The sequence below is a fragment of the Rana temporaria genome, chromosome 2 (assembly GCF_905171775.1).
Source record: "Rana temporaria chromosome 2, aRanTem1.1, whole genome shotgun sequence".
NCBI lineage: Eukaryota > Metazoa > Chordata > Amphibia > Anura > Ranidae > Rana > Rana temporaria.
Window position 1 is genome coordinate 270,048,874 of NC_053490.1, and position 14,219 is coordinate 270,063,092.

The 14,219-nt window shown below is 45.3% G+C and overlaps 1 protein-coding gene across 4 annotated transcripts in view; it reads right to left on the reverse strand.

The window, feature by feature from the left end:
- Positions 1-12,317, reverse strand: part of CLTC (clathrin heavy chain) — a 104,108-nt gene extending 91,791 nt beyond the window's left edge. The window contains exon 1 of one of the 4 annotated variants that reach the window (XM_040336942.1): positions 11,829-12,317. In XM_040336942.1, the coding sequence (XP_040192876.1) occupies positions 11,829-11,870 (42 nt within the window). In that variant the 5' untranslated portion in view covers positions 11,871-12,317. The remainder of the gene's footprint in view (positions 1-11,828) is intronic. The other 3 variants (XM_040336943.1, XM_040336944.1, XM_040336945.1) reach the window with 3 other exon arrangements.
- Positions 12,318-14,219: the final 1,902 nt, after the last annotated feature.

Here is a 14,219-nt window from a genome sequence, read left to right on the forward strand (position 1 = left end):
CTTCCGAAGTGCTGCCCATTCATTTCAATGAGCAGGGAGTTTTGGGAGTGCTGTATACAGCGCTCCTAAACTGCTCCAAAGATGCTGCTTGCAGGACTTTTCCTAACGTCCCGCAAGCGCACTGCTCCAGAGTGAAAAGTCACACAAATCAATGGGAGGTGGTTTTCAGGCACTATTTAGAGGCTATTTCTAGCGCTAAAATGCCTGAAAACCGCCTCAATGTGAAAAGGGTTTTAGGGCACTTTCACATTGATGCGCAGTGAGGTTTTTAAAGGAAACGCGACTGAAAAGCTGCACCAAAATGCATCATGGGCACATTTTGCAAGCATTTTCTATTGCTTTTAATGGGAAGGTGCGTTTTTTTGGTGTGGGTTGTTTCGCTCCTGAAACATGCTCCAAATGCTGCAACGGAAGCACACCGCTCCAGTGTGAACACATTCATTTTAAAGTGAAGCATTTTTCTCGAGCTTTTTTTCCCCAGGTGCCTTTTTAAAGCAAAAGTGCTTAAAAAAACTCCTCAGTGTGAAAGGGCCCTAAAACATAGGTCAAGGCAAAATTAAAAAGATGGCATTCTGTAATACATGCACATTTAACTTTGTTTTATCTTTTTAAGATAATCTGCAAGAACAGATAATTATCTGTTGATGTGCCAGATGTGAACTGGGCTCTTAGGCATCTTTCACATGGGCCTAGGGAAGTGGCAAAAGTAAGCATTAGCTGCGTTTTTAATGCTGCCAAACCCCTTGCCAATGCACTAGGTATTCAGCAGTTAGCAGTACTTCATGTTCCATCAACAATTTCTAGGCATGTCCATAAGCTCCATAAGCTTGCTGCGTTCATCAAAGTCAATGGCAATGCACCTATATAGTGCTGTTGACTCATTCGGCATGCATTTTTATAGTGCTCACAGAGTTTATTTCCTCTTAGATGTCTACATAAGTGTACTGAGGACACAGGTTATCTATGAATTGCTGACATTTTTTTTTGTTTTGTTTTGGCACAAATCAACCAGCGTTAACAAAATGCACCCAATGGAATAATTAGGAGACCAAAAGGAAGCAAATAAGTGAAGTTCATTATTAAGGTTTACACAATGAGGTTGATTTACCAAAAATAGAGAGTGCAAAATATGGTGCAGCTGTGCATGGTAGCCAGTTTCTAACTTCAGCTTGTTCAATAAAGCTTTGACAAAAAGAAAAAATCCTGGAAGCCGATTGGCTACCATGTAAAGAGCTGCACCGGATTTTGCACTCTCCAGTTTTAGTAGATCAACTTGTGTGCAAGGATAGAGTTAAATGGCCAAAGGAAACAAATAAAAAAATAAATAAAAAAAAGTATTTAATTGGTTCAGTAACAATTATGTCGGCCAGTATCTTCAGAGGGGCGCACAGAATGGCAAAACAGGCATTTCTGCTATGGCAAAAAATCATATTTTACGTTGTTGGATCTTAACAAGGTTCCAAGTAGAGCTTCAACATGTGACAAGAAGAAATGAGAGTGAGACAAAACATTTTTTGAGCATTCAATTTAATGAAAACAACGAATAAACTGAAACAGGCTGTTTTTCAGCTGATCAAAAGTTTAGGACCACATGCCTTTAAAAGGCCAAATCTGTGCAAAGATGTGGATTCATTGTCATTTTCTGTCAGGTAGTCACACGTTGTGATGGCAAAGACAAAAAAACTCCCTTTTTAAACGTGGTCGGGTTGCTGAACTGCATAAGCAGGGTCTCTCACAGCGCGCCATCGCTGCTGAGGTGGGACGCAGTAAGACAGTCATTTTGAATTTCTTAAATGATCCTGAGGGTTATGGAACAAAAAAGTCAAGTGGAAGATCCAAAAAGATTTCACCAGCACTGAGCCGGAGGATCCAATTGGCTATCCGTCAAGACACTGGACGATCCTCAACCCAAATTAAGGCCCTTACTGGTGCTGACTGCAGCCCCATAACCATCAGACAGCATCTGAGACTGAAGGGCTTCAAAAACAAAAAACGTCTTCAAAAATCTTGTCTCCTTGAACGCTACAGAACTGCTCGTTTGGACTTTGCAAGAGAGCACCAAACATGGGATATTCAAAGGTGGAAGAAAGTTTTATTCTCTGATGAGAAAAAATGTAACCTTGATGGTCCTGATGGTTTCCAACGCTACTGGCATGACAAGCAGATCCCACCTGAGATGTTTTCTACGCGCCACAGTGGAGGGGGCGCCATAATGGTCTGGGGTGCTTTTTCCTTTAGTGGAACAATGGAGCTTCAGGAAGTACAGGGGGCGTCAAACGGGCGTTGGCTATGTCCAGATGTTGCAGAGAGCATTCCTCATGACTGAGAGCCCTCGTCTGTGTGGTAACGACTGGGTTTTTCAACAGGACAACGCTACAGTACACAATGCCCGCAGGACAAGGGACTTCTTCCAGAAGAACATCACTCTTTTGGCCCATCCTGCGTGTTCCCCTGATCTAAATCCAACTAAGAACCTTTGGGGATGGATGGGAAGGGAAGTTTACAAAAATGGACAACAGTTCCAGACAGTAGATGGCCTTCGTGTGACTGTCTTCACCACTTGGAGAAATGTTCCCACTCACCTCATGGAAACGCGAGGCATCAAGCATGCCAAAACTAATTTTTGAAGTGATCAACAATAACTGCAGAGCTACTCATTACGGAGTTCATGTTTGGAAGTTGGATTTCTGTTTTGGGGGGGGGGGGGGGGGTTTAGTTTTTTTTTTTGGAGGTGTGGTCCTAAACTTTTGATCAGCTGAAAAAACAGCCTGTTTCAGTTTATTCCTTTTTTTAATTAAATTGAATGCTCAAAAAATGTCTCACTCTCATTTCTTCTTGTTGCATGATGAAGCTCTACTTGGAAACTTGCCAAGATCCAACAATGTAAAATATGATTTTTTGCAATTTTTCAAGTGGTCTTAAACTTTTGATCAGGACTGTACCATATCCTCATCAGCATTCATGTGCTGAAATGTATTTATTGGGACTCAATATCACAAGATCTTTTACTATCAGCTGTTATTATCAAACAATTATTATGGGACGCAGCCAGAAGACTGGTCAGAATCAATGATTTCAGGCAACCATTGTGATTAGTTAGCCCTATACGCGATACAGCAACACTGTTTCTGCATTCAGTCTGCAATGGCAAAGCCTACACTCTATGGGTGACAAGACGAGCACTTCTTCCAGAAGTTTTGTCAACACAAAAACAAATCACGCTCTCAAATGCCCAGAATGGTACATTTTCACCCTATAAGAAACTCCTATTTTTTGTTGAGGTTCCACTTTTACCTGAATCACCAGAAAAATGGTGTAAGTTCAGTAATAGGATGTGCTAGAAAGATGCCATCACCGCACTGCATGTAAACCATCCACCAAATGTTGGTATGCAGGAGGAATCTATATGAGCCGTTACTGTGTGCTGCATATAACTGTATAGACCTGAAAATCATTTGATTCAAGGGAGTCAGTCCTCATGTGCTTAGATGTAAACTAACCAACCAAACAGACCCCAATGCAAAATTAAAATACTGGAAAAAGGATCACATACTAAGAAATCATGACATACTTCCCTGTCCCACCCTCCATGCTGCCAATTTCCCCTGTCTTTGAAAGTTATTAGGGCCCAGAGAATCTACTTCATCCAACACATTTCCAGAGTATCAGAATCTTGATCCCATCATCATTGTTACATAGTCAGGTTGAAAAAAAGTCCATCTATTTTAACCATTTATTAAAAAAAAAAAAAAATTCATGCACGCACACACACACACACACACACACACACACACACTTGATCCAGAGGAAGGTGAAAAACCCAGCAAAGCATGATCCAATTTGCTCACAGCCATTTGCTTCCTGATCCCCTGAGGGGCAAATCAGATATCCTCTGGATTAACTTCACCTATAAATATTAGTATGCAGTTCTATATGTACATTTAGGAAATAATCCAGGCCTTTTTTAAAGAAATCTGAGCTGGCCAGAACCACCTCTGGAGGGAGTCTGTTCCACATTTTCACAGCTCTTACTGTAAATTTTTTTTTCCATATTTGGAGATGGAAAGAGTGCCCCCTTGGCGCAGTGACATATGGGGGTCAGCAAAATATTCAGTGTTTGGCAGGGATCAGAACCCAACACTGTCAGATAAAAAATATTCTCTGGGCCACATCTTTTTTTAACATAGTAAAGATCCGCAGTGGTGCCAGGCTGGACGCAGTCTAAAGCTGGCCATAGATGGTTTGAATCTTGGCCGGTTCAACAGAAACCGGCTGAGATTCGACCCATGTATGGGCAGGCTGACTGTACCCAAGTTGATTGATGAAAACTTGGGTACAACCAGCCTGCCAGATTTTACATGCGATTATTGCTAGCAGCGGTTATAGCCACTAGCAATGGTTCTGCAGGAGGGATTCCCCCACCAACACAGTCAGTGGTTGCAGGAAAGAAAATCACCATCTATGGCTGGCTTTAATCGTAATCTAATCACAGTTAACGTAAATATATTTAAGCAAAATCAGTAGCAGCAACTTTCCTACGACAGATCTTTCTGCAAACAGTGGTGGTATTTCTTAGGCCTCGATAACATGGGAGGTACTCAGCTGTACACCTGTGGAGGGCCGTGTTTACCCACACAAGGATGCACAGGAAGTGCCATTCATGTCAGATGGGACACAGCAGGTGCACAGACACAGACGCTGCTTTCAATTTAATATCTGTGCAGGGGCACAGCCCTAAATGCAGACAGTGCGTCTATGCAGCCACTACGTTCCAATTGACACTAATGGGACTGCTTACACATGGATGCATAGAAGACATCTATGTGCATCCATGTGTGGGTAAACACAGCCCATCAAGGGCATATGCTTTATTACGTCCCATGTGAACTAGGCCTTTATCACAACTGCAAAATTCACATACAGTAGTGTTAAATGTTACGATTTCTAATACAGAAAATGTGTACGCTTAGTTTTATTGGCATATTTATAAAGCAGTGACATTCAATTATTGGAGGTTAATCTATCACGGTCATTTAGAAAAAAAAAAAAAAAAAAAAAAAAATTAAAAAAAAAAAACAAAACACAAAAACCAGGAAAGTTCACCTCTTTATAGATATGCCCTATTGTATTCCATGCAAACAACAGAGAGCATTTCTGCTCACATCAAACAAATGAATGGCACATTTGTGTCACTGTCTCTTTATAAACTCCAACATGCTTATTCCTCTTTCAGTTACACTGTATCTTACAGTCAGTTATCTTATCGTAATACTATATGTAATCCAAAGCACGCAAAACACAAGTGTAACACAAGCGTACCACAAGATAAGCCAAGCGACTGCAAGTCGAGGAAATGCAAATACAAAATATATTTCACCCATACATGGAGGGTGGTTGGCTTTTTAACCTGGCTTCTACTATCCCCAAATAACCCTAATAGTAAGACATTCTTATCACTTTTCCTGGCCCTGCTCCAGTCCCACGTCTACTGCAATGTTCCTGAGAACCCCAGAGCAGGATCCTGGCGATTAGCCCCATTGAAAGCAAAGGGATGCTGCCAGCTTCTGCATCTAAGCGTGGCCATACACATGTAATTGCTCCTGCAGTGATAACATGCGAGTGGGACGATCACTCATGCTGAATGAGCGGTTACATGCAAGTGGCCATAATCTTGCTACAGGGGTTACTTGCACATAATCAGCATCATGCATTTGCAGGGTTAAATTCAAATCTATGCAAGATATGGGCTGCCTGCTGCCAGAGCATGTCTGCATACTTGGAAACCTGAGTGCAGAGATCACACCAAGTCCAGTGCATAGGAGGCCATTGGATGCCTTTGTTTTAAACCAGTGGTCACCAACCCCCTGTCCTCAGGGCCCACTAGCAGGCCAGACTGTATGCGTTACCTTGGGGAGATGCAGACTAGAATACTGCAATCACTGAGCAGCAAATGATATCACCTGCGATGTATTTCAGTTATCTTGCAAACCTGGCCTGTTAGTTCTCTTTAGAAAGCCGCCACAGCTAAATTTTATTATTTACAGTCTAAAAAAATAAAAATATATGGACTTTACCTGTACTATTAAGATCCATTTTTATTCTGTAAATAATTGATGTCCATTTTGGATGTGGTACCAGAGATTACTATCCAACTATTGTATGCGATATAGCCCAAGTAGGAAAGCCTGTACCCTGCCAGCATGCCGCAGAGGTGGGCTCCTGCTCTGTGTGGATACATTGGTCTCTCTGCAGAGGTCCACCACTAACCACTGCAATCAACATTTTCCACACCGATTGGAGAGCTCTGGCTCAGCAGCAAGCATGGCAGCCCTCTGCAAAGATACCCCTGCTTCCACACAGACAAGGGTCCTTCTCTACTGCATGCTGGCAGGGGACTAGCTTTTCTGCAGAAAACCAACTAACACTTTCCCTTGCTCTTGTTTGCTTACACCTAGAAAGTAATTAGTCACCAGTTTTGTGGAGCTTTAAGGGCCAGTTTCTCACATTTAAACCAGACCTTCAGTCATTTTTTTCATCTTTCCATCTATTAAATCTTCTGTACTTGTTATTGTAACTTTGCCAGTAAATACCTTATACAGCCCACTTCCTGTTTCTTGTCTGGTAAAAAGCCTAGGCTTATGACATCATGCACAGCTCTCTCTCGTGAGAGTTTTCCAGGAAGGCATGGGGGGGGGGGCGAGTCATAAGAGGGCCAATGAGAGCTGCAGGTGTACCTCTGTGTGTCTGTAAAACCAGGAAGTGAACAGGCAGCAGCTTCAGCTGCCCACAATTAAAATGGATGCAGCCAGACTCAGTGGAGGGAGATTTCTGCAGCATATTTGGCAAGTAGAGAATCGCAGTATATATAAAATATGCAAAGTGATTGGCGGGAAGCTTCAGAATGGCAAAGATGTTTTTATTACAAATTATGTGAGCAGACTGCAGTTCCTCTTTAAGGTAGAATAACAGGTTTCATGTCACTTTTAAAAACGATTTTGAGCACAGGAAGATGCAGCCGTTGTGTGTGCTGTACTACACTGTAGTAGGGTTAGCTACTACCAAAAATAGGAGAGTCAGGCTAAGTGCTCCTCCGCCATTTGGGAAAAGCCTTGTATTTTTATGAATGAATGAATACAAGACCTTTTCTGATTTACTGAGGTGAAGTCATAACATACACCTGCCTTTCCACCTTGTCATTGATAAACATACAAGGCTTCTATGCCCCTAATGATGCTCGTGACTGGCTATGCTTCCTTATAGGCATTGACATCCCCCATTCCTGGCCTGGGTGTTTGTTTTCCATGTCCTCTTCCCTTTTATTTACTTATCCTTGATCTTTTATTATCATTCCTTTACTTCTTCCTTATGCCTCCCAGTGATGGAGGCTCTCTTCTCTTTCTTCTTTACTCCCCCTCTCATTCATTTGCTATTACAGTTGGATTCAAAGATTCTTATAGTCCACATTGTTTAATTTCTGGTGTGACGTATATGGACCACCTTCCTGTTATTAATTTGTTACTGGAATTTCTATGCATGTTCATTGTACTTATGCATGGTCTTTCATCGCCTATGGCAATAACCGTCACACCTTATAGCATATTGTTTGTTTACATGACGTCTTCTGATATAGCCTGTTCATTGAAAATGTTACAATAATAAATTGTTGAAAGTGAAAATACAAGACTTCTCTTGAAAATCTTAAAGCAGGGGTTCACCCAAAAAACAAAATTTTTAATATTACATCTAGCATAGTAAGGGCATTTACTTTCGGCGGGTTTTTTTGTTTTTTTCTCTCCGTACATACCTTTATATTCTGTTTTTGTCCAGGGCTTCCAGGTTCCGATGACTGCGGGACTGGGCGTTCCTATACTTCCGTTCGATGATTGACGGCTTGTGAAACAGGTGACCTGTCGCACAGCGCGCGTCACCAGATGTCGGGAAATAGCAGAGCTGCGAGTCGGCACTATACGGCGCCTAGGTAAGAGAGCTGCCGCTCCAGGTGAGCTCACTAGGGTAATTGATGTCCACTCAGAAGCAGATGGGTGCTGGCAATGCACAGGATGTGCAAAAACAATAAGGATATGGACAGCCGCACTCCAGTAACTTGAAAAAAGACGTGCCCTTTATTGGGTACAGGAAAAAATGCACTACAGATATCAGCACACAGTGGGATAAACAGCTGACGCGTTTCGCATTGAGTGTCAATGCTTAATCATAGCTCAAAGCTATGATTATGCATTGACACTCAATGCGAAACGCGTCAGCTGTTTATCCCACTGTGTGCTGATATCTGTAGTGCATTTTTTCCTGTACCCAATAAAGGGCACGTCTTTTTTCAAGTTACTGGAGTGCGGCTGTCCATATCCTTATTGTTTTTGCACTATACGGCGCCTGCGCAGTCAGCTCTACACGGCGTGCGCAGGCGCCGTATAGTGCAGACTTGCAGCTCGGCCATTTCCGGAAATCTGGTGACGAGTGTTGTTCGACAGGTCACCTGTTTCACAAGCCGTCAATCATCGCAGGGATAGGAACGCCCAGTCCCGCAGGGATAGGAACGCCCAGTCCCGCAGGGATAGGAACGCCCAGTGCCAAGCCCTGGACCAAATCAGAATATAAAAGGGAAGTACGGAGAAAAAAAAAAAAAAAAGGCCGAAAGTATATGCCCTTACTATGCTGGCTCTAATGTTAAAAATGTGTTTTTAGGGTGAACCTCCACTTTAAGCGATTACTGGCATTAAAAAAATCTCACCATTGGAACATCCTGATGCACTACAGCATGAACAGGATGACAAAACAGAAACCCTCAGTATGTAGTTAACATCCTTGTTTTACTTCTTTATTTTCAATCTTATTTTATAAAGATCATCATATTCAAATTAAAGTAACCTCTGACCTACAAATCAAGATCTGACAACCCAAGGTAGCAACTCTGTCCCGTTCACTGAAGCATAATATTTAAACAGAGCTCTAAAAGCAGAACTTAACCATCCTATTCTTTTCAGCCAAGGAAGCTGCCATTCTAGCGTCTGATCTACTTACCATGGTGCCGCACATGTGATAAGTTATGACACCAACCATTGGATGGTTTGACAGTTTGGTTGAGCGCAAAAGCAACCATGAGAGCTCTTTTTCACAACATGCTTTAAACATAACAGTTTTGGGAAACTATTTGAGCCCATTTCCAGTATAGTAGCGCATGAATGTGCACAAAACAAGCAATTTTGCATGCATTCACCAAATGCACTGAACTGCTTGTTGTGCCACTCATTGTTAATGGCACCCTAAATTCAGCGCCCAAGATGTGCATGGCATGTTTGAGGGTGGCAAAAAGTGCAGTTAAACACAAACTAAAAAAAAGGTGAAAGAGCTTTGCTTCTTTGATGCACATAGGGCAGCCCTTTGAAATGAATGGGCCTTCCACTTCATGAAGTGAAACAACGTGACTAAGTGGTTAGCACTTCCGCCTGGTTTGAATCCCAACCACAGCACTACCTGTATAGAGTCTGCATGTTCTCCCTGTGCAGGTATACTCTGGGTTCTCAGGTTTCCTCTCACACTCCAAAGACATACAGGTAGGTTAACTGGCTCCTGTCTAAATTGGCCCTAGTATGTGTATGTATGAATGCAAGTTAGAGACCTTATGCTTAGTACACACAATGTCAGGCAGTATCGACTGGCTCAATAGAAACCGTTTGGGCCAACACGTGTGTACTGCGACTGGGTTCTGACTAAGGATGAGCTCCGGCGTGTTCGCATTGAACACGTGAGGAGCCCGCCAGGAAGACGGCACCCGCACTGCGCTAATCACAGCCAGGCAGACATTTCCCGATGCTCGGCTGCAGAGATGCGAACACGCCGGAGCTCATCCTTAGTTCTGACGAAGAGCCATCAACGGAAAAGGTCTGGCGATTGGCTCCCATCAGTGCTTGCAGACAGTGGCTAAGAGCACTGGCCGGAGAGTTCTGGCGGGGGGCCGTCCCCTTGTCATAACACAGTAGCATAGCAGGGGGGGGGGGTCGCTGTACCAACAGTGCATTGTTAGTACGAATCCTCCCGAGTTGTCAGAATTTTTTAGTTCAGCCCTGCTGGGTTGAACACAAAAAAAAAAAATAGTAATGTGTACTAGGCTTTAGACTGTAAGCTCTATGATGGCACAAACTAGCATAAATGTACATTACATATGTAATACACTGTGTGAATTATCAGCGCTATACAAGTACCTATAATAGTGTCAGGTTTATTTTTTCATTATTTTTATTTATCAGCCCTGTTGGGGGGGCTTTGGTAAGAGATCAGGGGTTTAAATAGGCCCCCAATTTCTCCCCTTTGAGGCAGGGAAAGGGACTGAGGACAGATTCCCTAGTTCCTTTCTCTGCAGCCTCAGCTGCACTGAAGATGAATGGACAGGAGACAGAAGCTCCTCCCCATTCATATACTGAAGCATCATAAACACAGAATACTAAGGATGAGCTCTGGCGTGTTCGCATAGAACACGTGCAGGAAGTGTGCACGGCGCTGCGCTAATTACAGGCACGGAGACACTTCACGATCCCTGCAGCCGAGCATCGAGACAATGTCTCCCTGGCTGTGATTAGCACAGTGCCGTGCACACTTCGTGGCGGGCTCTGCACGTGTTCTATGCGAACACGCCAGAGCTCATCCTTCCAAAATACGATTGCTCAGTTATGAAGGGACAGAGTCATGGATCACTGACTGCATTCGGAAAAGGAAGGATCCAGTAATTGACGGATTTACTGACTCCTTCCTCCGCTCTCCATCCCGACAGATCGGGGGGGGGGGTAGAGGACCACAGAGGGGTACCCGGATGGGAACTGGAGGAGACAGACAGGAGTGATCGGTGTGGCCCCAGTTACAAGCACCGGTCCCTCTGTATAGCCTTTCAATAAAGCCGCTGACAGCAACGGAAGGGGGAGAAGTGTCTGTCAGCTGCTTTATTGGGGGGGGGGGGGGGGACGGTGCTTGTAACTGCCACTGTACTAAACACCTGTGAGGCTGCCCAGCCCCCCCCGCTACACTGACGATGACTGGCCCAATACAACAGGTATCGGATTAATCATCGCAGCATTTGCACGAGTACCGATACTTGTGCAAAAGCTTGGTATCGGTACAACCCTAGTATCGTGTATTGCCACCTTTAAAAATTAGTTCCATTACATATAGAAAGGCTCCTACAGGGTAAGAAGGATGAAGCAGTCGGCAGATCTTTGATTGGCACTACCCAAAGCGAACACACAATAAACCCACTGCAGCATCTTTATGGTCTTGACTGCTATAGAGCCCCTGGCTTGTTCAGTGAGCGGTATAACTGGGGATATATGACTGCAATGCTAAATTAAGAACACAACATTGGCTTGCTGTAGCCAGCAGTGATCAGCGATGAATGAAATTGGAGCAGGACTGGCCAGAAGATCTAATGACGGCCAAGCCCAGAAGCTGACAGTGTGTATGTGTAATGATATAGGTAGAGGAGATCTTTGCCCTTTCCTATAAGTCATTCATTCGTCACTACACCCAAATTACACAATGCTTGTGACAGTGACACTCCCTGCATACACCTGCCGGAGCTCTCCCTTCCCAGGTCTACTCCTTCCTTCCGCCTTTGCTCTATGACCTCATCAGGGCCCCCAGGCCTGGATCCTATCAAGGTGATCCCAGGCATCCTGTGAGGGCCGGCCGCCCGCCCTCTAGTCAGGGTGACCCGGCTACAAGGCCTGAGGTAATTCCTAGTGCCGGCCTAGCAGTGTAGAGGCGGCCTGACATTGCTGGAGGTGTCCCCCCCCTCCCTGCACAGGCCTTGTCGGCTGTACCTGTAGGTGCTCCTGGAAGCGGATGGGTAATATCTGAGCCATGGCGGTTCCTAGCTCTGCTCCTTCCTCTGTGCTGTATGTGTGGGTCTCCTCCTCCCGCTGCTGCCTGTGTCCGGCTTCCTGGTTCGCTCTGAGGGCCGATGAAAGCGATGTCCTGGCTGGGCCGCCTGTCAGGGAGAGAGAGCTCGTCCTTCGGCTGCTCCTAGCTGTCTCTCTCGGGCAGGAACCGCAATGGCGGAAACGGGAGCGCTGCCTCTGCAATCCGGAACGACAGCTTCACCCTCACTCTGCGCCCCGCCCCCTCACCGCGGACGGATCCTGCCTGACCTGAGCACCAACGCCCGGCGGAGGGATACCACGTACTGCCCTTAGATTATCTCGCTCTACGGGCCAACGTTGTGCCTGCGGCTGCTCAATAGTTACGGCTCGGTTGCGGCGGCTTGTTACAGGCAGCGAGTCGGTGACTTGGATATGATAAAGGGCTTGAAATCGGCGTCCGGGATTCTTTTTTTTCTTCCTTCCTTTTTAATTCTGCCACATCATGCGACTCGATGACGTGATGTCATTTCCGGAAATTCTGTACCTTGGCCTTGGAGCCCTGGTCACATGACTAGGGATGCTGCCTGATGCTGGGAGGCAGTGATGATAGCTGTCAGCCACCTGAACAGCGGGGAGGACTGGACCCTGATCAGCAGGATGAAGAACGATCGCTGCTTCCCACTGATCACCACGAATCACACTTCTATTAGCAGGGAGATGTGGCTACACGTATCAGGCTGGATTGCTGCTACAGAGTACCTCCTCCTCCTTCATCAGCATCCTCAGTCCAATCCGGTCACCTTGGCTAAGGTCATACACATGACAAGAAGAACCTTCCCAGGATAGAATCGTCTTACAGATCCATCATAACCACGAATAAGCGCTTAGAAGGTCTCATGCAGGCAGAAAAAATGCAGCTGTTATCCCTCATTCACGCTATTAATCGCACTGCATTCCTATGCAGTTCAGTGTGGTGCCATTTGAGCCTATTTAATATAAATTGGGCTTAAACCACACCAAGGTAGCGCGTGCACTACGTTCGGGAAGGCTGCAACCAGATCGCATGGGAGTTTTGTTACCTTCTAGGATCTGCATTTGCGAACCCACATTTGGGATCTCGTCTGCCCGAAAAAAAAACGTAAAAGCCAGCATCTACACATACTTCAGCTGCTGGCTTTTAATAATAGGACATTTACCTGTCCTGGGGTCCAGCGATGTTGGCACCGCAGCTGTTGGGTGCTGCCGCCGCCATTGCAGGTAAGGGTACCCAGCAGTGTAGCCTTACGGCTTCACGTCAGGAGCCCTACTGAGCATGCACAGGGCCTGCTCCTCTCGCCTACTGGCCCGGCAACCGAGGGAGGAGGAGGGAGCCCCAGCCGTGACATCAATACCCATGGCTGAGACTCCAGGGTTGCCAACCGTCAGTAAATTTACAAAAAGTTTGTAAAATTCGTAATTTTTGCATCTGTCCATAAATGTCCATTACGGACATACAGGGGTAAATTCAGATAGATTAGCGGATCTTTAGATCCGCGTAATCTATCTGATTTACGATCCGCCGGCGCAAGTTTTTGAGGCAAGTGCTGTATTCAGAAAGCACTTGCCTCTAAAGTTGCGCCGGCGGAATTCAAATTCCTAGGGGGAGTTTACTATTTAAATCAGGCGCGTCCCCGCGCCGATCGAACTGCACATGCGCCGTCGGCTAAATTTCCCAGCGTGCATTGCTCCAAATGACGTCGCTAGGACATCATTGGTTTCGACGTGAACGTAAATTACGTCCATCCGTATTCGCGACCGACTTACGCAAACGATGTTAAAAATTCGACACGGGAACGACGGCCATACTTAACATAGGATACGCCGCATATAGCAGGGGTAACTATCCACCGGAAAAAGCCGAACGTAAAAAAAAGCGCCAGGCGGGCGTTCGTTTCTGAATCGGCGGAACTCCTCATTTACATATTCCTCGCGTACACCTAGCGGCCGGCCTAGAATTGCAGCCTAAGATCCGACGGTGTAAGTCACTTACGCCTGTCGGATCTTAGGGAGATCTATGCGGAACCTGATTCTATGAATCAGGCGCATAGATACGACCGACGGAACTCAGAGATACGACGGCGTATCAGGAGATACGCCGTCGTATATCTGAATCCGGGCCAGAGACTACACGTCCATAATCGACATTCGTAGACAGATGCAAAAATTACAGATTTTACAAACTGTTTGTAAATTTACTGAAAGTTGGCAACCCTGTGAGGCTCCCGGAAGTGGGAAAGGATACCTCTCAAAGACCAGGTATCCTATTCCCCCTCCCCCCGAAAGGTGACAATTTGTGCACCGGAGGGGGGGGGG